This window comes from Rhinolophus ferrumequinum, chromosome 18, assembly GCF_004115265.2.
Source record: "Rhinolophus ferrumequinum isolate MPI-CBG mRhiFer1 chromosome 18, mRhiFer1_v1.p, whole genome shotgun sequence".
In the NCBI taxonomy this organism is placed as follows: Eukaryota; Metazoa; Chordata; class Mammalia; order Chiroptera; family Rhinolophidae; genus Rhinolophus; species Rhinolophus ferrumequinum.
In genome coordinates this window covers 50,621,270-50,645,700 of record NC_046301.1, presented here as the reverse complement: position 1 = coordinate 50,645,700, position 24,431 = coordinate 50,621,270, and the positions used below count along the sequence as shown (strand labels likewise).

At 53.0% G+C, this 24,431-nt stretch overlaps 2 protein-coding genes across 7 annotated transcripts; both read right to left on the bottom strand.

Moving 5' to 3' along the window:
- Window positions 1-524: 524 nt before the first annotated feature.
- Window positions 525-15,436, bottom strand: NIBAN3 (niban apoptosis regulator 3). 6 transcript variants are annotated; one of them, XR_004425571.1, is made up of 16 exons: window positions 14,636-15,436; window positions 13,254-13,426; window positions 10,974-11,099; window positions 10,270-10,384; window positions 9,497-9,664; window positions 8,784-8,899; window positions 8,598-8,702; window positions 8,215-8,377; window positions 7,420-7,610; window positions 6,365-6,529; window positions 5,184-5,300; window positions 4,996-5,103; window positions 4,065-4,176; window positions 3,481-3,644; window positions 2,575-2,658; window positions 1,248-1,300 (listed from the first exon to the last, which is right to left on the bottom strand). XR_004425571.1 is itself a non-coding variant. In XM_033133929.1 (15 exons), exons 1-15 carry the CDS (start codon window positions 14,688-14,690, stop codon window positions 1,194-1,196), a joined length of 1,905 nt encoding a protein of 634 aa, XP_032989820.1. In that variant the 5' UTR covers window positions 14,691-15,434; the 3' UTR covers window positions 525-1,193. The 6 variants fall into 6 exon arrangements, 4 of the variants coding, with proteins under 4 accessions (XP_032989820.1, XP_032989821.1, XP_032989822.1 ...); XM_033133929.1 differs by lacking the exon at window positions 3,481-3,644 and having other exon boundaries at window positions 525-1,300; window positions 14,636-15,434; XM_033133930.1 differs by lacking the exon at window positions 3,481-3,644 and having other exon boundaries at window positions 525-1,300; window positions 6,371-6,529; window positions 14,636-15,431.
- A 2,334-nt stretch (window positions 15,437-17,770) lies between these two features.
- On the bottom strand, window positions 17,771-23,843 carry PGLS (6-phosphogluconolactonase). The gene is made up of 5 exons (XM_033134046.1): window positions 22,358-23,843; window positions 20,987-21,094; window positions 20,069-20,170; window positions 19,557-19,697; window positions 17,771-18,119 (listed from the first exon to the last, which is right to left on the bottom strand). The coding sequence occupies exons 1-5, from the start codon at window positions 22,751-22,753 to the stop codon at window positions 17,982-17,984; spliced, it is 885 nt and encodes a 294-aa protein (XP_032989937.1). The 5' UTR covers window positions 22,754-23,843; the 3' UTR covers window positions 17,771-17,981.
- Window positions 23,844-24,431: the final 588 nt, after the last annotated feature.

The window sequence follows — 24,431 nt, the reverse complement described above, 5'->3', positions numbered from 1 at the left end:
GCAGCCCAATCTTTACTGGTTGGTTATATGATTGATTCTGAGTGGAGGAAAAGGGATGGAGCCAAACTGGGTCACTGCCGATAGGGGCACAGGACGTCTCTGCTTTGGGGGGATGTTTGAAATGTTCCATAATAAAAAGGCAAAAACAAATGTACACTCTATGGACCTGGCAAGGAAAAATCTTTCATATTAATCAAGAAAAACAGGGTGACAAGTACATCTCATCCCCTGATACACTGAGAAAAGACTGCAAGGATTTAGACTCAAGGGCAAACAGTGGTTTTCTCAAAGTTGGCAGGGTGACAATTCTGGTTGCTGCAATTTTTCCGGAATAACGTCTACATCCTGGGTCAAAAGAAGCCAGCTAGACTAGGCTGTGAGGTGCAAATGTATTTCAGAAGACAGAAGTGGAGGGGAAAAGTCAGGAAACGTGAGGAAAATCTTACTCTCTTGTGGGAGGCTGAAAACTCCAGGACAAAAATGGAAGGAAACCATCTCCATGGAGTGTGTGGGTCCCCTTCTGAAAGCTGAACCTTAAAGAATGCTGGGGAAATCCCTCCGGAACATGCTCCGGAAACAGCTGGAAGGCTTGTGATGTGGAGTAGCTGCCAAACTTGAGAGGACAGATGATTTTTCTGGCAAGAAGAAGGAAGTCAGTAAAAGCTCTCTCTCAACTTGATACCAAGTTAAGATTTGGAGCGAGTAAATAAACCCAAAGGCCCACAGCAAGCTGAGAAAAAATATCTGTAACCTGGATAACAAAGCATTATTAATATCCTTAATATACAAAAAGTCATTAGAGATCAATAAGAAAAAGATAAAATCTCCTGAAGGAAAAAGTAGGTAAAACCATGAACAGGCAATTCAATTTTTAAAAATCCCACAAACATATAAATGGCCAATAAACATATTTTTAGGTTCACTTTAGTCATCAAAGAAACTCAAAATAAGAAAATGAAATGTGTGTGTGCCTATCAAATTGACTTTTTTTTAATGAAAATTCCTAGTGTTTGGAAGGGATATGGAGAATAAGCACAAATACTGCTGGTGGGAGTATAAAAGGCTTGGCGTTTCTGAAAATGAGTGAGGTGGAGGTGAGGGGGTTATAAAAGCTTTGAAATGGTGCATATGACTCAGAAAGTCCACCAGTAGACATTTATCCGTTGGTAATGAAGATGGATGTGAGCGAAGATTCAGCTCCGTAATGTCCCTGGAGGCGACAGTGGGCAGAGTGGCTGGACCTCAGTGCAGGAGCCTGGCTGCCTGGAGCAAGTCTCTCTCTGAGCCTCAGTTTCTTCATCTGTAAAATGGAAAGTCTCATAAAGATGCCCACAAAATTGGAATTAAATGCCTGGCACATAATAAATGATCAGTAAATGGGAGATTAGCTATAAAAACGTAATAGAAATTTATAAGCACCCAGAATATAAGTGATCCAAGGAGAGGAATGGAACTTTGCAGAGGAGATAAAAACAGCTCCTAAACACATGAAAATATGCTCATCTTCACCTCTAAGAAGACATGCTCATTAAAATGAGGCCAAGACACTATTTTCCACATATAAGGTATGAGAAATTACAAGTCAGCTGACAGCCTGTGCAGCCTGTGGGGAAATGGGCCACTTGCACACAGGTGAGGGACACCAGGTGAGACACGCTGGTGGAGAGAGCTCTGGAGGCCACTACTGGAATGACAAGCACACGTACTCTAAACCCTGAGATTTCACATTGGGGGATTTACCTACAGAGATCTACACTTGCCTGAAAAGTACATACCAGGTTATCGCCTGTGGCATACCCGTTAGAGGGTAAGACTAGAAGCAAAACACCCATTATCACTTAGATACTGGTTAAACGGATTAAGGGACCCTCCCACAATCTCATCACCAATTGCACACCCCAAAATATTCTGACACCCAGAAGTCTTTGCAAGACTATTTAATCTTCATTTATCCCAGTTAGTATGAATATTCATCAGTTTACCTGCAGCAACTGACTATGCGATGCTGCCCCAGATCTTCCGGGGAATGTATTAGTTAACCATAGCTATGTAACGAATGGCCCCAAAGGATAGCAGCTGAAAACAACACACATCTAATATCTCAGAGTTTCTGTGGGTGAAGAACATGGGAGCAGTTTAGCTGGGTGAGTTCCTAAGGCTCCCATAGCATCAGTTTCCAAGGGGATTAAGCTCTGAGCCACTCCAGAATCCCTGCTCCCATCCTGCGGAGCCCTTGCCCATGGTGAATTCAAGGCCACTATCACCACAATCTTTCTTGCCAGTGTTGGGAACCAGTAGATGCTGGGAGAAGCCCCACTGAGTTTTGGCCAGAAGAAATGGGACACAAATCCATGTGCATGTCAGAGCCTGGGCTTAGAGGGTCCCTCTGTGGCTCCAACAGTCTCTGTGACTCTCCACCACTCTTGTTCACCACAAGCTTGGCCAGCCCAGCCACATCAGAAGACAGGTGGATGCTGTTCCATCCAAGAACCTACACTTTCAACCATCCCGTACACCCTATGCAGGCTCCTCTACCCCCAGCTGACATGGCCCAAGAAACTGTGAGGTCCTCACCTGCTCCCTCCTGGTCCCATGGGGCCTCCGAGCAGCCATCCAGAGCACAGGACACATCGCTGGCACCAAGGGCCTTTTTCAATTCTGAAACAACAAATAACCCCCTGGATCCACCTGAAGAAGCCCCAGCATCAAAGGGCTTCCATGCATTCTCCCAAAGGGGCCACAAGAGGGCAAAGGATGGAGGAAATGTCTCAACCAGGAACCCTAAACAGGTGGCTCACACGCGCCTGTCTCCATCCCTGTGCCTGTGGCAGACATTGCTAGTCGATCCCCAATATCTTCACTGAGCCAGAAGCTACCAGCTCCACCTCCCAACATGGTACTCCAAGCAGATGGTACAATCAGTTGAAGATCAAACCACCTAAGGACATGGAAAACCTCTAGGAATGGAAACTCTGGGGTTACCTGTTTCTGGATTTTTTTTTTTCCAGTCAGAGAATAGCCTTTTTCCATTCAAAGTGTCCCCTGTTCTAAGGGAACTCAGTTCTTTTTGTTTGGCCACCCACGGACCCAGCACACATCCTCACTCTTACTTCCTGGCTCCCATAACCCTGCTGTAACCTCTCAAACTGCTCTGTCTGTGTCCCTTCTTCCTCTTTGTGGTCTTCAAACACAGACTCCCCTGAGATGCCTCTCCTTTCTCTACACTCCATCCCCAAGTTGTGGCCCTTCCCATGTATTCAGTGACACCCCAGGCCAGCAACTCTGGCACCTCTACTCCTGCCTTGTCCCCATAACTAGGCTCCTTCCTTTTGGTGGCTGCTCCTGCTCAGGCTTATCCTTTGTCCCCAGGACCATGCCCTCAGCCTCCTCCCTCGCTTTCAGTCTGGCCACTGTCGCCCCCTGCTCACACACTCTCCATGACTCCCTATTGCCTGTCCCAAAATGTCTAAATTCCTCTACCTGTCATTCAAGGCCCTGCACATTTGCCTCGGCAGCCTCCAGCCTCCTCGTCTTCCGTTCCTCTTCCCTCCCTCTGCACCAGCCATGTGGATGCCATGATATTCCCTGAATCACCATGGCATACTGCTCAGCCCCCAGTTAATGCACACGTCTCAGGAGTCAGGCTTTGGGTCATGTGCAAACAGACAAGGCAGGAGGGAGAAGAGATGGTTCTGGAGCTCTTTCCCAGGGCAGGAGATCCTGAGAGGCCTGCACCAAGTCCAAGAACTCTTGGGGCCTCAATGTCGCAGAAACATAGGCAGTGATGGTTTAATAGTTATATGTGAATGTCTATCCACAGTTTTTGAATTTTGCCTCCTTCCACTCGTCCTGAGAACTCCTACACACCCCTCAGAACCTCACTCCAATGCCCTCTCTTTCAGAGCTTCCATCACTGCCCCTCTACGCTCATCCACCTAAGATCCCCTGGGGACCCAAAGTCAAAGGGCTAGTTTCACAAGTAAGGTGATGGGGACCCTGGTAGAGCTTAGGATACACAGCCAGGGGTCACCAGACTCTCCTGAGCCATAAGGGGTATGACTCACCTCTATCAATCCTCTGCAGCAGGATCCCCCGGATGACATCCTCGTAGATGCCCTCGATGGTCAGGGCTGGGCTGCCCACAGCAAGGACATCCCCTTCAAACTCAGGCAGCTCCTGGGACGGAGGTGGGGGAGGCGACGGGCTGAGGGGTGGGATGCATCGTGGGTCCCAGCTCCAGCCCTGATCCTGAGTAGCTGGGGGGCCCTGAGCCTTACTTTCCTGATTTTTAAAATGGATTCCTTGACACATATTCCCTTGGGTTGCTGTGCAGATTGATGAAACAAAGCACATCCCATAGGAATGGCACAGGTGTCTCTAGTAGGACCCCCCACAGTTACTTTCTCTAGAGGAGGCTGTTAGCACCTGAGGCGAACCCCTGCCTGGTGCCCCTAAGCCCTGTGTGGCTAGGTCCCTGTGATCTCTCCCCCCATCTCTTTTCCACCCCCTCACTCACTGAGCTCCGGCCACACTGGCCTCCTCACCGTTCCCGCAATATATCAGGCACAGGCCTACCTCAGGCCCTTTGCACATACTATGCCCTCTGCCTGAAATGCCCTTCCCCAGGACACGGCTCATGCCTTCAGGTGGCTGCTTCTCAAGTGTCATCTTCTCAAGGAAAGCCTCCAGGACCACTTGGCACCCCTACACACACACACACACACACACACACACACACGCTCCCTCTTTGCCTCCTCCTTCTCTGAAGCCTGTGTCATCGGCCAGTATGTGACGCACAGGCCCCCCACCCAAGCTTTCAATTGGCAGAAACTGGGCGCTGCCATGGGAGAAACAGAAGGCATTGTGGGAGCCCAGAGGAGCCCCAGAGCTCAGGGAACAAAAGTCTCTAATTGTCACAGTGGTTCTGTGAGGGAGAGAGTGCTCTGTAGGTTTGTCACCCTACAGGACCTGCCTGCCTGTGCCCCATTCACTCACCAATTTGCAGCTTGGCTCCAGCTGGCTCAGCACAAATGGCAAAAAAATGCAGATCTGCCACCTGCGGATGAACCTCCTCTGTGCTGAGCCACTGTCTGACTGGAACTTCTGCACGACACACACAGCGGCTGGTCCAGCGGCCATCTGGGCACCCAGGCCCCTGCCCATGCCCTCCCCATGGACCTCACCTTCAGCACACGCCCCCTGACTTTCTCCAGCTGCTGAGCAGCCTGGTTGCAGTCCAGGGCCGTGGTCAGACACTGGTCAGCCAGCTGCAGGAAGGTGGCCACGGCGTCGGCCATGAGCTGTGGGAGAAGGAACTGGGATGACCCCTAGGAATCCACACTCTGGTCTTATCAGAGTGTGGCCTGATTTCTGCCCAACTGGCCCCTTCTCAGCATCCAACCTCTCCCTACCAGCCACTTCCCCTCAATCTCTTTCTTGTCTCAAGAAATAGTAAACCTTCCTCTTAGGACCGAGGAGTCATCCAATCCAGGGGGATCTATGTGCAAACTGGCAGAAAGCACCCTCCCCTCTGGAGGATGGTGCCAGGGTCCTCAGCCTGTAGAGCAGAAAGCCAGCCAGAGTTTAGCTTCCTCGGCTGAGTGCTCTTGTAAAGCATACAAATTGAACAACTGTGCCAGCCAGGCAGCATTGGGTCTTCTCGACACCTGTCTCCTTCACTCACTATGTCTATTAGCAGGTCCCATCCCTTTGGCCTTCAAAACACACCCCACTTCTCTCCACCAAGAACGCCCATCCTGGTTCAGGCCTCCTCCCTGCCTACCCCCGACAGCCCCTGCTCCCCAAGGCAGGCAGGGCTTCCTGACCTTGAATTTGGTCATGCCCCAATCCTGCCGCACACCTGCTGTGGCTCCCCATTGCCCTTGGGTCTGAGCCCAAACTCTTAACCCCATACTCAGGGCCCTGACCCATCTACCCACCTACTTCACCGGCACATCTCCCACCTTTCTGTCCTCCCTTGAACCTACAACCCGATGTTTCTAAATTGCTTCATTTTCCCCAAAGGCAGACAAGCTCTCTCACTTCCCAGCTCGTATACACACTGTGCCCTCTCTCCAGGACATGGCCCACTCTCTGTTCCTCCCACTGCTGCCACAGCGTGGAATTCCTCTCCTGGAAGTCTTCCCAGCCCAAGAGATGGGTTAGACACCTCACTGGGGCTCCCATAGCACCTTGTGCACCCCCACCACAGCCCTATCTACCCCAGGAGGTCACTGCCTGGTCATGAGCTCACATCTTCATGTTACTGGGAGGCCGGCAACGGAGACTCTCCCCAGCACACACTTGATACCTGCTCAGTAGAGGCTGCTGTCCTTGCCTCCCCTCCTTGCAGCCTTCTACTCACCCTCACCTGCTGTGCGAGATCCTGGGCCCCAAACACCAGACTTCGCGATCCAAGGAAGCCAAACGGTGCCACCAGCTGCCTCAGGCGCCCCCGGCTCCTCTCAGCCTCTCGGTAGCAGATCTGCATCAGCTCTGGGTCCCACGGCATCTCCCCAAATGAGTAAACCTGTGCTCCAGTGGCAGTCAGGTGAGAAAAATACCATCAGCTGATGGAAAAGTAGGGCCAAGTACCTCACAGCCAATTCATCAAAGGAGAAACACAAATGGAAACACATCCCACCTCAAGTATCACACACACACACACACACACACACACACACACACACTCTAAAAGTAACAGTGAGGTATGGTGGGCATAAAATGGTAAAACCTGGAAAAAATAATAATGTATAGTGCTGGCATGACTGATAGGAAATGGGCACATTCAGGCCTTGTGGCACCCATGCCCAACAGCTGATGCCCTCTCTGTGCTGGGCCCTGGGGCTGCAAAATAGAGTCATCCAATACCATGTGTGCCCTCAAGAAGCTCACAGAAACGTTGGAGGAGATAAACTGTAAACAATCGACCACAGTGATGTGTAAATGCCTCCGTGAGGAGAGAAGCACGGGCAGCTGCAGATGCAGAGGGACCAGGAGAAGTTCCTAGAGAAAGTGATTATGAAATGGAGGCTTAAGGAGTTGTAGGTTTCCTGGTACATAGCAGGTGCTCATTTAAGATCCGAACACCTGAGCTGACCTGCATGGAGCGGGGGACAGGGTGGGCTCTGGCTAAACAGAAATGGGAGGAGGAAGAGTTGGGGGTGGTGAGGTGACTCCAGACTACTGTTACTAAAGTCCTACTCTTGCCATCTTACTCCTTTCCCCGCAAGTTTTAAACTATGCCCCAATGACCATAGCATGGTGGTCCACAGTAAGGAAAAAGCAGCCTAGAAAATAGTTCAGAGAAGGCTTTTCAAAAGAGACGTTTGTCAAACGAGATGCAAGATTCACGCAACTCTTCCATGAAGTTAACACACTTCATGATCCCGATGAACCCCTCCACCCACTAGAGCTCACTTCTTTCCGCAACCGCATGCCCGAGGGTTTCCCACGCAGGTGGAGACACAGGCGGTCCATGCCCTGGGCTAGGAGGGTCTGCACCGCTGCGAGCGCGGCTTCCACTGTGTTCCGCAGCGTCTGCGTGATCCGGGGCAGCTGCACATCCACCTTCCTGTGCAGGCACGACTCCAGGGGGCCCTGGATCTCGGCTGAGAGTGGAAGACACTGCCCTGGGTCTCCTCTGCAAGATGCTCCGCAAATGGGGTGGTGGGGAGACCCTGGGCTCAGCAGGGTGAGATGGATGGGAACGCAGACTCTGAGCACCCCCTCTACCCCATTTTACAGGTGAGAAACGGAGGCTTCGAGTGAGGTGAGGTCGGTTCAAAGGCGCATGCCAGGGAGGCGGAGTCTGGATTCCAGCCGGGTTCTCTTTGTAACTGCGCAGAGTGGGAGCCGCCTCCGCCGTCTGACTGGACAAGCCGGGTCAGACCTGCCACTATCAGTGCCTCCTTCCCTCTCCAGACCGGTCTCACCCGCTCCATTTCTAGAGGCATCCCCTTTCCACGACCGAGCCCTCCTTATTGATCCCGCCGGGTTCGAGTCCCAGCCTTAAAGCCACGCCCATTCTCCCACCCTCATGCCACGCCCTTTCATTCTCGGCTCCTGCCCCTGCCTGGTCTTCTGGCCCCCCGATTCTAGGCCCCGCCCCTCTTATCCACTCTGTTCCCCTTCATCCTCTCAGGCTCCCTGCCCCGTCCGTCAGGCCACGCCCATATAGGCCGCGCCCCTCCAGGCCACGGACCCCGGCCTCACCTCGCAACCTTCCTGCCAAGCGCGCCCGCAGCCGCAGCATCTGGTCCACGTCCGGGCGGATTGTCCTTTCCAGGGCCGCAAGCAGCTCGTCCTTTTCGGGCTGGAAGGCGCGGAGCCCCGCGGAGGCCCCGGCCAGGACCACGGCGTGAACGGCATCCAGGAGCTACCGGACCCGTCGAGGGTAACCCACCAGCCAGGAGCGCAGAGAGAGCAAATGGGGCGGGATGGGGGGGCCAGAGAGAGACAGAGACGCAGAGACGTGGGGAGAAAGTTTAGGCAACAGTTGCTGGAAAGTGAAGCTGGGCACCTGGGTCCGGCCCCCACCGCCTCCACAGCCCCCGCCCCCGCGTGTCCCTGCCCCACCTCCGCGACCCTGCTTGTACCTCAGTCCAGGCCCAGGCCCGGGCTCGGCCGGCCCCCCGCAAGCGGGGCAGGGTCTGGGCTCGCAGCGCCGGCAGCAGCTCCCTCATCAGCACCGTGGTCAGCACCTGCAGGAGAGAGGAGCGTGGGCGCTGCTGGGGGCCCAGAGGGTTCCTGGGGGTCCCGGTGCAGCCTCGCGCGATACTGACCTCGGCGTCCGAGCCCAGCGTCACGTCGTCATGGCCAAAGTGGCCTTGGTGCTGCCGGTAAAGCCGTACGGCCTCCAGGAAGGCGAGGGCGGCTGGGGCCTGACTGCGCTGCAGGACTGGGGGATGAAGCTCCTCGGTACCCCTTCTTCCCTTCTCTTACCTCTGCCTGGCTCCCTATGGCCCCAAGAGGAAGCCCTCCGCCTCCCCGCCAGGTCCCCAACACCCACGTCTCACCCACCTCCAGACCTTTGCACAAGAAGTGCCCTCCACGGGGAGCACAAGCCCCCAAGACCATCATTAGCCCACAAGGAACCTTTATACATACAATGTGGGAATAAGCATCCCCAGCAGGCGGTCACAGACCAGGCCAAACTGTAGTCCCACTGTCTATCCAGTTAGGCACGTTTGTTCAGCCAACAACCTGCCCAGCTGTCCATGTTGGTCCTGTTCCCCTTCTTCACCTGGCTGGCCCCTCATCTTTTTCAGACCCCGGCTTCAACATACCTTCCTCTGAGAAGCCCTCCCTGATTTCCCAGGCTAAGCTCCGACAGGGCTGTGTCCGCATCATAGCCCTATCCCCTCTGTCTCCACCCACAATCCATTTTATAGATAAGGAAACTGAGGCTGGGAGAGGGTCCCACAGCCAGCAGAGGCAGAGCCATCTGACCCCAGACCCTGAGCCCCTCCACTGCCTGACCTTCCCCAGGACCCACCTGTGCCACGAAGCCGGATACCACCCTGCAGGGCTAGCCTCCAGGAACGCTGTGCTTCCCCTGTGGCTGCAGAGAAACAGAGATGCCTTCGGAAGGGGTGCTGCAGGAACAGGGGGAAGTTCACAGGCATTTCCAGGAGGGGATCAGGCTCTTCCTGTGTATGGTCTCCTGAAAGCAGACAGAGGAGGTCACATCTTCATTCATTCTTTTGCTCTACAATCATTCATTCACTAGGAGAAAATAACCATGAAATACTTAGAGGAACCCCTGGTACAGGCAGTTGCTTAATACGCATTTGCTGTTATAGCTTATCCTTGCTTCAGCTCAGTGGGGGGACGTGCCCAGGGTAGACACTAGACACGAGCAATCCATCCCAACACTGTCTCCCAACTTCTGCATCCTTCTCAACACAGTAGCAGGGCCAGCCACCAACAGCATATCCTAGTTGGCCTGTGATCTGAGCCCTTTGTTTTTAACCCTTTGCTACTTTGATTCTGGTCCGGTGACCTACCTCTCTCACTCTGATGGGAATGGGTGTTTCTCCTTCTAGAACTAGGGTGCTCACACAGAAGTAATGCTGTCCCTCAGGGGACAGTTGGCAATGTCTGGAGATGTATTTGGTTGTTACACTTGGGGTGGGGGCTGCTACTGGCGTCTAGTGGCATCAATACCCTGCAGTACAGAGGGTGGCCCCCATTGCGAAGAATGGTCAGGCCCCAGTGTGAACAGTGCTGAAATAGAGAAACCTGCTTTTGGGGTCCCTGCAGCCTTACCTGAGGAGTCTGGGCAGAGAGCATCCAACAGGTGGAGATATTCACGCTGGGAAGTCAGGATTGTGTACCCCGTCAGGGCTGTGGAGCCCAGGGGACGGCCCCCATTTTCATATTCCTACAAATGGTGATCAAAGAACTGGCTTGAGACAGGTCTAAAGTGTGACTTCCATGACCCATTGTAGCATCGGGGGAAGATTTCTGGTTAGCTGGGGAAATCCTCCACCTCCCCTCCGTGCCTCTACCTCTCCCTTTCTTCCTCCCCATAGTGGAACACCCAGCCCCAACTGTGTGCTGGGCCAGTCCTAAGTGCTGTATGAGAATGACCTCATTAAATCTGCACAGCCCCTTTCCTCATCGACCATCATCGTCCCACTTCATAGAAGTAGAAAATGTGTCCCAGAGCAGCAAGTGACCTGCCCGAATCCCCCAGCCAGGAAGCAGGGCGCGGTTGTGATGTGAAAAGGCCTTTCTTGGTTTCAACCTCAGCTCTGCTAACAACCACGAATGAGCCTCTACCCCTGTCCTCGGCCTCAGTTTATCCACCTGGCATGGCAGGAGATGGTCACTCACCCCAGGCCAAGCACACAAACCCTCAATTCAGGCTGAAGAAAGGGGGGCTATTCTGGGAGCTGGACCCCAAACTCATGCTGGGGAGGGCAGGATGGAGAATCTGGAAGCTGAAGGGACACAGGCCACTCACTCACCTCCCTGTGGCTGAACCATTCCAGGCGGCCATCCCCTCGCAGGACACAGAAGATCTGCTGCCACTGGGGCGGGTGGCCCCAAAGCTGGGTGAGGGGCCCTCGGTGCTCTCGGACTCGGGGCAACTTCTGTGGGAGGAGGGGCCCTCAGATGTCAGGGGCACAGGCTGGTGTCCTAGTGTCCAGACCAAAGAGCTCCCACTGCATCCCAGGTGCCACTGAGTATAGGGTGCTTGGGTGCTGCTATGTGGCACTTCTATTCTTTATCAAGCCTGCTCACAACATGCTCTTGTTTGTGGTCGTTCCACATATGAACCGATTAATCCTCCCCACAGCCCTGCGGGGCAGAAGCTCTTGTCGTCCCCACTTCATGCAGAAGTAGGCCTGTCCCCACTGAGCCTCAGATGAAACCCTAGCCCTGACCAACACCTGGATTGCAGCCCTTGAGAGACTCTGAAAGAAAAGATTCAGAGAAGCTCTGTCTAGATTCCTGACCCACAGAAACTGTGAGATAATACATGTATGTTGTTTTAAGCTACTGATTTGTAATACATTGTTACACAGCATTAGCTAACCAATACAAGAGGGGTTACTGGGTCACGGAGCAGATGTAGTTTAACTGTATGAGAAACAGCCAGTCCTCTGTCCACAGAGCAAGCCCTCAGGCAGGGGGGACATTTTCTTTGTCCCTTGTCTCATTTTCTTTGTCACTCTTCTCACTACCTGGCCACCTGAATTGTGTGCTTTGTGTCATTACTGGGTCCCAGAGCAGCGCCTGATACACAGTTGGTGCTTGATAAATATTCCATGAATCAATTGTAGCTGTGATATTTGGATTCTTTGGCGGGATGGTGGGAATTCAGGTGTTTGTTAATGATTTTCCATACTTTTTCCCAGGTCTGAGAATTTTTATTAAAAATATTGTTAAAACGTTATTATAGAAATTATATATAAGATGCAACAATATAAAATAAGTATTAGATAAAAAGTTCAAACTGAAGTGAGGGGAAGTCCCTCCACACTGCTTGAAACCCAGTATCAGCTGTGCCCTGGCCCAGGTGGCTGGAACCAGCAGGTGGTGAAAGGTACAGATAGGGGTGACGCCTGGGACCCATGATGCCCCAAGCAGGACAGGGAGAGTCCCAGGTGGGAAGGTGCTCTGTGTCCACAGCACCAGGGAGCCCCCACCCCAGGGGAGGCACAGATGGGAGAAGAGGCATCTGAGAGGTGGTAATCTCAGAGCCCTGATGGGGCAGGGGACCCTGTGCTAGTAAAGATTATGGGCTCTGGGTTCAAACCACACCTCTGCCTCTTGCTGGCAGTGTGACCTCGGGCAGGTCACTTCACCTCTCTGTGCCTCAGTTTCCTCACTGGTCAAAGACCCATCTCCCAGGTTGGTGAGGACTGAGTAAGTTGTGCCAGTACATCTGGAGGCCCCAGATGCCATTGCCAGCTCAGCAGACAGGTGGAGCTGAGGCCAGGCTCCTCTGCTCCATCCACAAACTGTTCCTATACCCCTACTATGTGCAGGCACCACAGGGGCACCAGGAGTCAGTGGGGGGGGGAAGGGAGACAAGGTCTGGCTCCTGTCCTCGAAGAGCAGACCCATGGAGGTGATGAATGTGTGACCGGGGCTCCCCTGGAGAAGCAGTGGGATGGGAGTTCAGAGGAGGTGCCTGACTCAGGCAGGGGTGATGGTAATCCAGGAAGGTTTCTTGGAAGAAGTGGCAGCCGAAGCACAAGGAGGAACAAGGGAGAGCACACGAGGCAGAGGGCACCACACATGAAAAAATGAGGGGATCCAGTGGCTGTACTGTGCCCTTGAGCGTGGCCCTCAGACAGAGCAAGCCTTTTCCAACCTCAGGACTTTTGCACTGACCATGCCGGCTCCTGCTCATCCTTTATATCTCAACTCAGAGGGGTCCCCCTGCACCTCAACTGCCAGCCCCCAACAGCCCCCTCCCTCTTGTTTTCCTAGCACCTATCAGAAGCTATCCCCATCATATGTTAACTTGTTTAGGGTCATTTTCTCCACTCAGACTATGAGCTCTGGAGAGCAGAACGGGACCTGTCTCAGTGTCTGCTATGTCCCCAGCGTCCAGCCCAGGACGTGCCATGCAGTAAATGCCCAGTGAATGTTACAGTCACCTCAGGTGGTGGCACCAGCAAGGACAAAGTCGTGAGGAGGGGCTCCCCCACCCACTGAACCAACAGCCTCTGAAACCTTCCTCACTCAGCCGCCTCCTCCCTTCCCTGCCCCACTGTCCCATTGGTGGCACCCACTTTACTGTGTAGCAATTGACATCCGGCCGGCTCTTGGGGGCCCAGTTCCTGGGAGATCTGCCTCAGGATGGAGGCTGCCAGGTGCCCTCGGTATTGGGGCAGGAAGTTCCTCAGCAAGGCATCCACCTGGCCTGCAGGAATACGGGGACAGAGAGGTGGCTGAATCAGGCCACCTGCCGGGGAGGGCAGAATAGGAGGGAAGTGACTACTAGGCTTCTACCTTCTCCTCAAACCCACAAGCTGCCCCACAAGACATGCTTCTAATTCCATTCACCCTTAACCTTCTGCTGCCTGTTTCCATCCACATGGGGTGGGGGTGGGGTGGGGGGCAGAGGGGAGTTAAGGGACTCTGGCTTAATTTATAACTGATGCACAACAAACTTTAATTGTACAATGTGCAAAATTGAATGAGCTTTCACACATGTCCACATCCGTGAAAACATTACCACAGTCAAGATAGTGAACGGTTCCATTGCGCCCAAAAGTTTCCTCATGCCCCTTACCTAGGGAGATTTTCAAAATCTTTTAAAAGCCTCACCCCAGCACAAGTGAACTTTCTGGGGTGATGGAAGTGTTCTGTATCCTGATCTAAGAGGTGATGACACAATTGTAAAGTTCTTCAAGTTGTTCCGCTAAGATACACACACTTAACTGTATGTAAAACATACAGTCCATCTCATTGCATGGAATGTGGACCCGATGGCTGGAGCTTCAGCAGCCTTTATGAGCCATGAGGTGACCTCAGGCACAGAAGACACATACGGTAGAACCATGAGATGGAAGGATTTGGGTTGTCTACCTTTTATCAGTCTGCTTGCCACTGTACCCCCTCCATAGGAGTGAGAAATAAATCTTTGCCTTTGTCACTACAAGAAAAGAAATCCTGACCATCGTAGAGTAGCTTATGGAATCCATTCATGTAATGACTTGCCCTTCTTTCCTGGTCTAGATCATGAGCCCATCACATCCCCAGTGTTCAGCACACAGTAAGCACTCAACCATGTGTATGGAGGATGGAGTGCACTGGTCATTCTTTGACTCACATCGAGAACTGTGACTCTGTCCCCAGGATCCACACAGAGGGGTCTATTAGTCTCTGCCCACCTCCCACCTGGTCCCATGCCCCTTATCCCAAACCCATGCCCTGAGTAGGGTTAGCAGATTTACCAAATAAAAGTACATGACATAAGTTAAATTTGAATTTCAGGTAAATAAACATTGATTTTTTTTTTTTTTGCATAAACAAGCCCTTATGCAAAATTTGGAACATACTTGTACTAAAAAAATTATTTATTGCTTGTCTGGTTTTCACATTTTTAGCGCATCCTATGTATCTAACAACTCTGAACTCCCCTCCACCCACCCCCCTCAGACCCGCTCACCCCTCAGGTGCTGCTGCTGCCGCTTGTCCAGGGGGCTTGAGGGCCTCCCGCCCATTCTCCTGCGGTGTCCCGGGCTTCTCTAGATCGAAGCAGATACTCCTCCCCTCCCCACGGCCCTCCAGGTTCCTCTGCTCGGAGGCAACCTGAGAGGAGGGCACCCTGTGAGGAGCCTGGATGCTGCCGAAACCAGCACCTAGGGTCGGCAGCCAGAGCTTGGCACGCGTGTGCGTTGGTGATGGAAGGGTGCCTGCCCCTGCCCTGCCCCACCCTGCACCTGCATCCTCCGGACTCCCCTGGGGCTCAAATCCCCAGAGCTGCTGGTTTCTGTAGGGGCCTCTGGGGCAGCCCCAGGGGTGGGTGCAGGGGTAGGATACAAAAATCCTACCAGCTGGCTTTGGAGAGATGTAGGGCAGACATCTGGCAGGACCGAGCGACCAGTTGTTGGTGTGTGAGGGCCGAGAAAGGGGATGGGAGTCTGCCCCCACCTGATGCCCAGCCCCTGGTGCTCACCTCCACTGCGCCTGCCCCGTGCTGGGCGATGCTGGGGGGTTGAGCCCTAGCCCGGTCCCCAGGAGCCCCCCGGCTGGGGAGACAGAGCTAGACAGACACCCCAGGTCCGGGGGGTCAATGCTGGGGCTGGGGAAGCAGGTGCTCTGAGGGAAGAGGACGGGGGTCTTGTAGGGGGTGTAGAGACTTGAGGGGGGCTCTGCTTCCTTCCTCACCTCCAAAACCCTCCCCAAGCAATCACCTCATCTCCATTTCACTCTTTAAATGACTCTTGAAGACGTCCCTCCTCCCGTCCCCAGCCTATCTCCAGCAACCCCCAAATTCTCACTCCTGACCTCTAGCACCTCCTGAAGCTCCCCAGTGCCCTCCGGAGAAATACCAGGCCCCATATAGCCCCAGCCTCATCTCTCAATGACCCCTTCCAGCCCTACTCAGGCCCCCACCGCTGCCCCAGCACCCATGGACCATCAGCAGGCCCACCAACAAAAGGGAGAAAAATGGAACAAGAGAGGGTAGAAAATGCCAGGGTCACAGAGGGGTCGGGGAGGAGATACTGCACCAAGATCCGAAGGAAGTGAGGGCCCAAGCCACGCAAAAAGCTGGAGGAAAGAGAACAGGCAGCTGGCACAGCACATGCAAAGGCCCTGAGGTGGGGACCCGCACAGGGTGGGTGAGCTGGAGGCTGAGTGAGGAGCAGATGTGAGGGGAGGGGTGTAGGGGTCGCAGGGGCCACACGGAAGCTTCTGGGCCAGTAAGAACAGTGGGTTCCCCTCAAAGTGAAAGGGAGCCACCGGCACATTTGGCACAGGGAGCCCTGCTGCTCTGGGAAGAGGGGCACAGGAGAGGTGTCATGCCCCAAGCAGGGCCCCCTGTGCCTCTCATCATCGTCCCTCCGCCTCTGGGCACCCCTGCTCTGGCCTCTGCTCTGGGGTTCACAGCCACCTGCACCTGCCCAAACCCATGGCTCGGCTGACTTCCTTCCAACGCCCTCCTCTGCTTTTCTCAACCTGTTTGCGCTAACCCCAGCGGCCCACTTCCTCACTCTTTTATCTGAGTGACTGACCCCAGCAAGACGTTATAGGAAACTTCACTTTCTGTGGTTTCAGCTTTGCGGTTTCAATTCCTTTGTCTCCCTCGGGTGCCTCTGCCAGCCCCTTCCCTGGCCCCCATGCTTGGCAAAGTTCCCCACGCTCTGTGCCCACCAGCCTCCTCCACCAAGATTCCTGGAGCCAGAGAAGCTGACAGGTGGGTCACTAGCAGACGCTGCAGCCCCAGCACAGCTGAGACTAGAGGTGCCTTGGCACATTCAAGGCTCTGAGCAGGCCTGCAGCAGGGCAGGGTGCAGAGGTCGCAACTGGCCCTGGGTGTGCAGTGGGAGCTTGGCCAGAGTGTATAATGGGTTGAATTGTGTCCCCCCCAAAAGATATGTCCACCGGCCACTAGAAACAAACAAACACAGAAAATAACAAGGGTTGGTGATGGAGAAATTGGAACCCTCATGCACTGTTAGTGGGAATATAAAATGCTGCAGCTGCTGTGGAAAACAGTATGGAGGTTCCTCCCAAAATTAAAAATAGAATTACCATACTATCCAGCAATTCTACCTCTGGGTAGATCCCCAAAAGAATTGAAAGCAGGGTCTCAAAGAGATATTTGTACACCCATGTTCACAGCAGCATTATTCATAAGAGCTAAACCATGTGTCCATTGACATCCAAATGGAAAAGCAAAATGTGGTCCATCCACACAGTGGAGAATTATTCTGCCATAAAATGGAAGGAGATTCTAACACACGTGACAACATGAATGAACTGTGAACTGTGAGGACATTATGCTGAGTGAAAGAAGCCAGACACAAAAGGACAGATACTGTATGATCCCACTTATGTGAGGTCCCTAGGGTCGGCAGATTCCTAGATATAGAAAGTAGATGATGGGTGCTAGAGGTTAGGAGAGGGGGGTTGGGAGTTAGTGTTTGACGGGGACAGAGTTTCAGGCTGGAGGTGGATGGTGTGACGGCTGCACAACGATGTGAATGTACTTAATGCCACTGAACTGGACACTTAAAAGTGGTTAAGACGGTAAGCTTTATGTTGTACACGTATTTTCTCTCACACACACACACACACACGATTATGTCCACATCCTAACCCCTGGAACCTCAGAATGTGACCTTATTTGGAAAAAGGGGTCTTTGCAGATATAATTAGCTAAGAATCTTGAGATGAGCTCATCTTGGACTGCGGGTCCTGTATCCAATGATAGGTGTCCTTAGTAGAAGAGGACACAGAGACACACACATGAAAAGGCCATGCAATGACAAAGACAGAGACGGGAGTAATACTGTCACAAGCCAAGGGGTGCTGGCAGCCAACAGAAACCAGGAGAGAGGCCTGGGACAGACTCTCCCTCAGAGCCTCCAGAAGGAATCAACCCTGCTACCACCTTGACTTTAGACTTCTGGCATTCAAGAGTATGAGACAATCAATCCTGTGGAACCTTACTACACAGCCCGGGAAACTAATTGAGGGTGCCCATCCCTGTCCTCTACCTGATGGGAAAAGGGCTTCTGGTTAGTCTGGGTGCCCCTGGTTCCACTTCCCACCAAGGACCACAAGACAGGGGAGATGGAGCCAATGGTCCTTTTAATATCTGGGTTGCTCAGAGCCACGGCCAATGGCCTAAGCCCCCAGGCAGGGCTGGTGGCCAGACCTTGTCAACACCACCTGGCTTTTCGAAAATGAAGCCCGGCATGTGGTGGTGGAGGGGCCCAGCCCTGGAAGGTCCCAGCCCCCTCAGGCTGCACGTGGTCCCAAGCTGTGGCATCCCTTGGGACAGACTACAAAGTGGAATGCTTCTCGAAGGGCACAGTCAGGAGTCGGGCCGCTGCCTCGTCCAGGAACCAGCAGAGTTTCCCAGTGTGGGGCTGGACTAGGGCGGCAGGGAGTGGGTTCTCCTCCTTGTTCTCCAAAATTCGCTGTGTGGAGAAGGCAGGTGTGTGAGGCCCCACCGCACCCCCAGCGTCCCTCAGAGCTCCCAGGCCCCGTATGGATTAGACTCTCCTACTCTCAGGATGTGATGCCCTTCCAGATGTCCCAGCTTCAAACAGTCAGTAGGGACAGGTCCCTTCCCTTCTATGGTCTGTGACTGTATAATACAGGGATTGGCACACCTTTTCTGCAAAGACCACAGTCACTATTTCGGCTCACATCGACACATTGGTGAGCGTGTCCCAACACATCTTTATTGGTAGACATTGAAATCTGAATTCTGTCCAATTTTCACACACCTAGGAATATTATTATTCTTTTGATTTTTTTTTCCCCAAACCACTTAAAAAGTTAAAAACCCCTTCTTAGCTGGCAGGGTTTGGCTCAGTGGTCTATGATATGTCGACCCCTTGACGTGACCTCATGAGTGGGCATTATACACCATAAACACTGATTTCTGCCAGCTGGGCCTGCCCCCAAGCACGTTGTGTCTATAACTCACTGACTTCTGACCACAGCCTAGTGAGGTCACCTCTGTTCTCACCACATTGTACAGTCAGGGAAGCTGAGGCTCTGGGGGGCCTCCCTCAAGGGGTCCATGGGGAGGGGCCCCCTTCCAAACCACCTTGTAGATGGGAAAGTTGAGGCTGGGGGGATGGCCACCTGAGGCCATGCTGGGCATCACTGACAGGGACATGGGTCTGCTGGACTTTTTGGAGTCTACACCCCAAACCCTAACATTAAGCCATCCCTGTGAGGACATCTGGGCCTGACAGTTTGTGGGGAGAGAATTATTTATTTATCTTTAAAAATATTTCCAGTTTCTCCTATAGTTATTGATCTTTTAAATGACAGGAATTAAAATTTTTTCGTTTAGTTTACTTTTACTATCTTAATTTATTTATTTTATGTTTTCTTTAAATATTATGTATAACTTTTTTTTTATTCCTATCTTTTTATTTATTCCTACATATGATTTTTTTCTTTTTTGATCAGCTTTGCCAGGGGTCTATCTATCTTTTGGATCTGTTTACCATTAGCTTTTAAGAATATTAACCAATTCACTAATTTCTGATTGTGATTTCATTTATCCCATCTGCTGACTTTTCTTTGTGTTACTGTTCATTTTTCTAATTCTAGAGTAAAGTACTTGTTTATTTCAATAGTTTTCTATTTAATAATTTTTAATGCATTTAATGCTATGAATTTACCTGAGTGCAGCTTTGGCCCCACCTCATCAATCTCCTTTCTTAATACTTCATTCCTAACCACCCTGTAGTTACAGTTTCTCTCTTCCCTTCAACCCAAGAATTACTTAAGTATCTTGGGATCTGGTACTTCCAGCACAATAGCACTTGGGGTCATATTCTATCCCCAGGTCCACGTGCCCGTGACCTCCCTGAGAATGAGGCCCTCATCATTACCTTCAGAATAGCTGCCTTGCCTTCTCCAGTCGCCACAAAAATGACAGTTCGGGCCGCATTCAGCACAGGAAGTGTGAGGGTCACACGCTGTGGTGGTGGCTTCGGGGAGTCACTGATAGGAGCCACAATCTTCTCCCGCTCCTGGGGTGAGGGAGGCCCGGGTAGAGACAGGAGGACATCATTTCCACTTCTTGAGCACTTATGCGCATCAGGCATGGTCCACCCATCATTCCATCCCACTCTACTAATTCTGTGGTACTTGATTTAAGGCCCCTATTTTAAGATGGGTAAACTGAGGCTCGGAAGGGTTAAGCCCAGTGGGCATGCCTGTTGACACAGGCTGACTTGAACCCTGCTATAGGCACTTCCTAGTTTCCCTCTGGAAGCCCCAGAGGGTAGAGCCCAGGGCTCAGATGTAAGCAGGGCCCTCGTAGGTTCATTCACTTACAGGAGGGGATAGTCCGGGAACAGTGAGCAGGTGTGGCCATCGGTGCCTATGTGGGTGCACTCACCTGCAGGAGAGGATGGTCTGGGAAAAGTGAGCAGGTGTGGCCATCAGGGCCCACCCCCAGGATCAGGAGGTCGAAAACTGGGATGGAGTCCCCTTGGAAGGCCTGGGCGGGGGGAAGAAGACACTTCAGAGAGGTTGTGAGGGAGGGGCTCAAAGGATAAATACTTGTCAGGAAAAGAACAGTAAGTGGCTGTAACACAAGGAGCACTGCTCAGCCTCATATACACAAAAGGGACTCTAATGAACAAGTTTCCATGTTTCACCTGCTCGACTGGGTGAGAGTCTGGGGACACAACTGTCTCCAAGATGTGAGGACCCAGGCCCACTACCAGGATGTCAGAGGCAAGGCCACCCTTAGGGACCCCAGGTCAGGGCTGTGGCCTCTCAGAGGGGGAATCCCCAGAGGGGTCTGCGACTGACCCCAGAGGAGCTTCTGCCAGTGATGATCATGCAGACAAGAATGTTCTGTCACGGGTGGCCGGATGGCTCAGCTGGTTAGAGTGCGAGCTCTGAGCAACAGGGTTGCCAGTTCGATTCCCACATGGGCCAGTGAGCTGCGCCCTCCACAACTAGACTGAAGACAACGAGCTGCCGCTGAGCTGCTGGAGGGGTGGCCAGATGGCTCAGTTGGTTAGAGCACGAGCTCTCAACAACAAGGTTGCTGGTTCAATTCCCGCATGGGATGGTGGGCTGCGCCCCCTGCAACTAAGATTGAAAATGGCGAATGGACTTGGAGCTGAGCGGTGCCCTCCACAACTAGATTGAAGAACAACTTGGAGCTGATGGGCCCTGGAGAAACACACTGTTCCCCAATATTCCCCAATAAAATTAAAAAAAAAAAAAAAAAAGAATTGTCTGTCACCCTGGGAGTGGCCATCTCATGGGCGAGGTCTCCCTATGGCTGCTCCAAGACACTCACCTGTCTCAGCTTCTTGGCATAGTCCTCCGCCGCCTCCTCCACGGGCAGCTGGGGGTTAATAGTGATCACCTGGCTGTCGGGGATGGGCAGCTTGGAGAGCAGATGAGTCTGTGACATATGGAGGGATAGGGTCACCAACAGAGTCATGGCAGTGCAGGTTTGCATATATCACCACCTGGATCCTCCAGAATAAGACTCAACTGTCATTACACCCATTTCCTAAGTAAGTTGAAATCCTAGTGGATCCCAGCGTCAATCAGCCAGGGATCTTTCAAATTTATCATGACTGGGGGCTTCCTGGCCCTGGCCTACACCTATCTGGCCACATCACGGCCCTGTTTCAAAGCCCCCATGGTTCCTTGGCCCTTGGGATAAAACCCAGCCCCTCTCTGCTCTCCATGAGGTCCTGCTGACCTTCCAGCCCCAGACAAGCTATACACTGAGGGTTGAGCAGGGCAGGTTCAAACCCCAGCTCCCCCACTGGTCACTAGGTGATTCGGAAAGGTAAACGTCGGTCTTCTGGCCTCAGTTTCTCCATCTATGAAATGGAGGTACAGCCTCATAGGTTATTGTGGGGTTTCATGAGATGATGTGGATCAAGCACTAGGTAATCAGTAAAAATTCCTGCTTATCACCCAAAAAACCCCATAAAATCATTAGCTTAAACTTCTTATGCAGCACACTCAAGACCTAAGAGACCTTAGGCTCCCGGTCAGGCCCACGCCTCCCACATTCCCTGAGCAGGTTGTTTTCCTCCCCTAGAGCAGGAGTGGACACAGACGCAGCCGGGGGAAACTCAGGGCAGACTACGGCTCCTCCAAGCCTGTTTCCCTGCTTGTAAAACGGAGAGTGTTCCCTGATTCTACAGGCATTGGGGCCCAGGGTGAATGACAACCCGCCTTGGAGGTCATCCGCACACAAGCCGCGTGAAGGCCATTGAGAACCATCCTGATTGTAGGTAGGAAACTGGCTCCCCGCCAGACCACACCTATCTGGCTCTTCCCTAACTCTGCGCTCGCCCGCTCCGAGGCTGCGGCGCCTGAACTTCCCTAGGTCCCTGGCCACTCTTGTTTTGTCTTGATTGCAAGTGCATGGGCCACTCTGCTTCACTCCGTGCCTTTGCCCAGGCCTTTCCCTCTGCCTGGCTCCCTCCTAAGGCATAAAGAGGGACTTCGAGGGCCCCACCAGCCCACCCAAATGGCAGTGCAAATGCAGCCCAGGCGGGACCTCTGAGCACCCGGCTGACCATTGCTGCTCTCATCCAGTTAGAGGCAGAGGGCATTGTGTGACCCCCAGCGGCCCCCGTAGCCGCGCGCAGGCGACGGACACCGCCTTCTCGACATGAGCCCCGGCGGCCTCCGTAGCTCTCACCCGGTAGAGGCCATAGGTGCTTTCGGCATGCTCGAAGGGCACCAGGCGCTCGTCGCAGAAGCCCAGTGTCCAGCGGGTGAGACTGGCAGGCCCGGCAGGGGCAGCGGCGGCGGGCAGCTCACGGGCCAGCATTGAGACGAGGCTGCCGCCCGACAGGCCGAGCGCGAAGCGGGCGCGGGCCCCCTCCAGGCAGCACGCCGCCCGCTGCGCCACCAGTTGCGCCAGCGATGCGCCTAGCTCCTGCGGGCTCGAGAAGACCGAGATCAAGCCTGGGGCCGGCGCGGCCATGGCGACGGAGGGGAGGCGGAAGCGCTCCCGGCGGCCTCCAGTGCGCCTGCGCTTAGGCCGGCCGGGCCGCCCGGTGCTCAGTGCTTTTGGTGGCCGCCTGTGGCACATGCGCAATCCCACGAGTGAAGCCTGCGCAGGGCGGGGCCGTCGGGCTGGCCGCGCTCATTGATTCTTAGCATGCTGGACTTAAGAGGTTTTTCCTTGGGTTAGGACTGTTGGAGCTGGCGCAGTTGCTCCCAACGCCGTGGTGTGAGGGCGAGGCAAGAGCTGGGGGACCCCAAGAATGGGACGTGGGGTGGGGTGAAGGAAGGAGAGGAGAGATTTCCTGGAGTAGGGCGCATTTTAGTGCACTTTGAAGTTCCTGAAACTTCTAACATATTTGTTAGTTGTCTTTAATTAAAACATAAGCTCCATGAGAGCCTGGTTTGTTTTGTTCACTGATGACTGGAAAGTCCCCTGAGCTATGCCTGGCACAGAGTGGGGGCTGAAACACATGTTGAATTCCTTCTGCAAATGCTCCCTGAGGATCTCTATCTCTCAGGACCCTGAGAGGCCTCCACCCGGGCTCTTGGCATGGAGCGTGCTCACGCTACGGAGAAACCTTAAATACATCTTGTTAAGTGAAAGAAGCCAGTCTGAAAAGTCTACATATTCTGTGATTGCAAGTGCATGACATTGTGGAAAAGGCAAAACTGGAGACAGAAAAAAGATCAGCGAAGGGGGAAGGATAACGAAATGGAACACAGAATTTTTAGAAGAAACTATCCTTTATGATACTGTAACAGTGGAAGCAAGTCATTATGCATTTGTTGAAACCCACTGACTTACAACCCTAATAAACTGTGGACTTGTGTTAATATTGATGTGTCAATATTGACTCAGTTGTAACAAATTAGCACAAATGCCAAGATGTTACTAATGGTGAGATGGTAGATGAGAACCCTCTGCTTTCCACTCATTTTTCTGTAAACCGAAAATCGCTATAAATCTATTCATTAAAAAAAGAGAAAGAAAAAAAAACAGCTTGATCCTAAGAGTCATCAGGATTTTTTCCCCATCTCGGAGGGAACTTCTTATGCTTTTGCAGTTTGTCACAGGCTCTGGGAACTCTCCAAGGTCCCACCAGGCCATTTTGATAGGGGAATGACTTCCTTCGCTCCCCATGCCTGTTTCCTCACTGTACAATAGGGACCATGATGACACTTACGGAAGTGGTTGTGACGGAAGTGGTTGTGACGGCTGAAGGATTGTCATCCAGAATGCATTCAGTACACCAGGGGCGCTCCATCCCCACCAGCAGCAGACCCTTCACCCACCTTCACGGGCCATCTCAAGGGCTCCACCCCACCTCCCTCTCCTTGCAGACTGGATGTCCAAGGACCCGCCACACACATAAATGGTTCATCTAGCCTTGTCCCAGCCAAGGCCTCCACACATTCCCCCACCCACCCCCAGGTTAGCCCTCTCAGCACCCCCTCCCAGCCAATGCTCCCTTGTCATAAACCTTTCTTCCTTTGTCCCCTGAAGTGGAGACAAGATGAGACAGACACTGTAATACTGGAGGGGGCACAGCAGAAGGTTGAAGTTGAGAATTTAGACTCTGGAGCTGAATGCCCTGGGTTTGAATCCCAGTTCAGATAGCTACCCTCTCAGGCCCAGTGGCTCTCACCCAGAGTTACAGCCACACCTGCTGGCCCCATACACAGAGGGGAACCCTTCCTGGGGCAGCCAGATGTGCCAGGACACACCCTCTGTTCTGGGCCATCCTGTGCAGCTGTTGGAACCC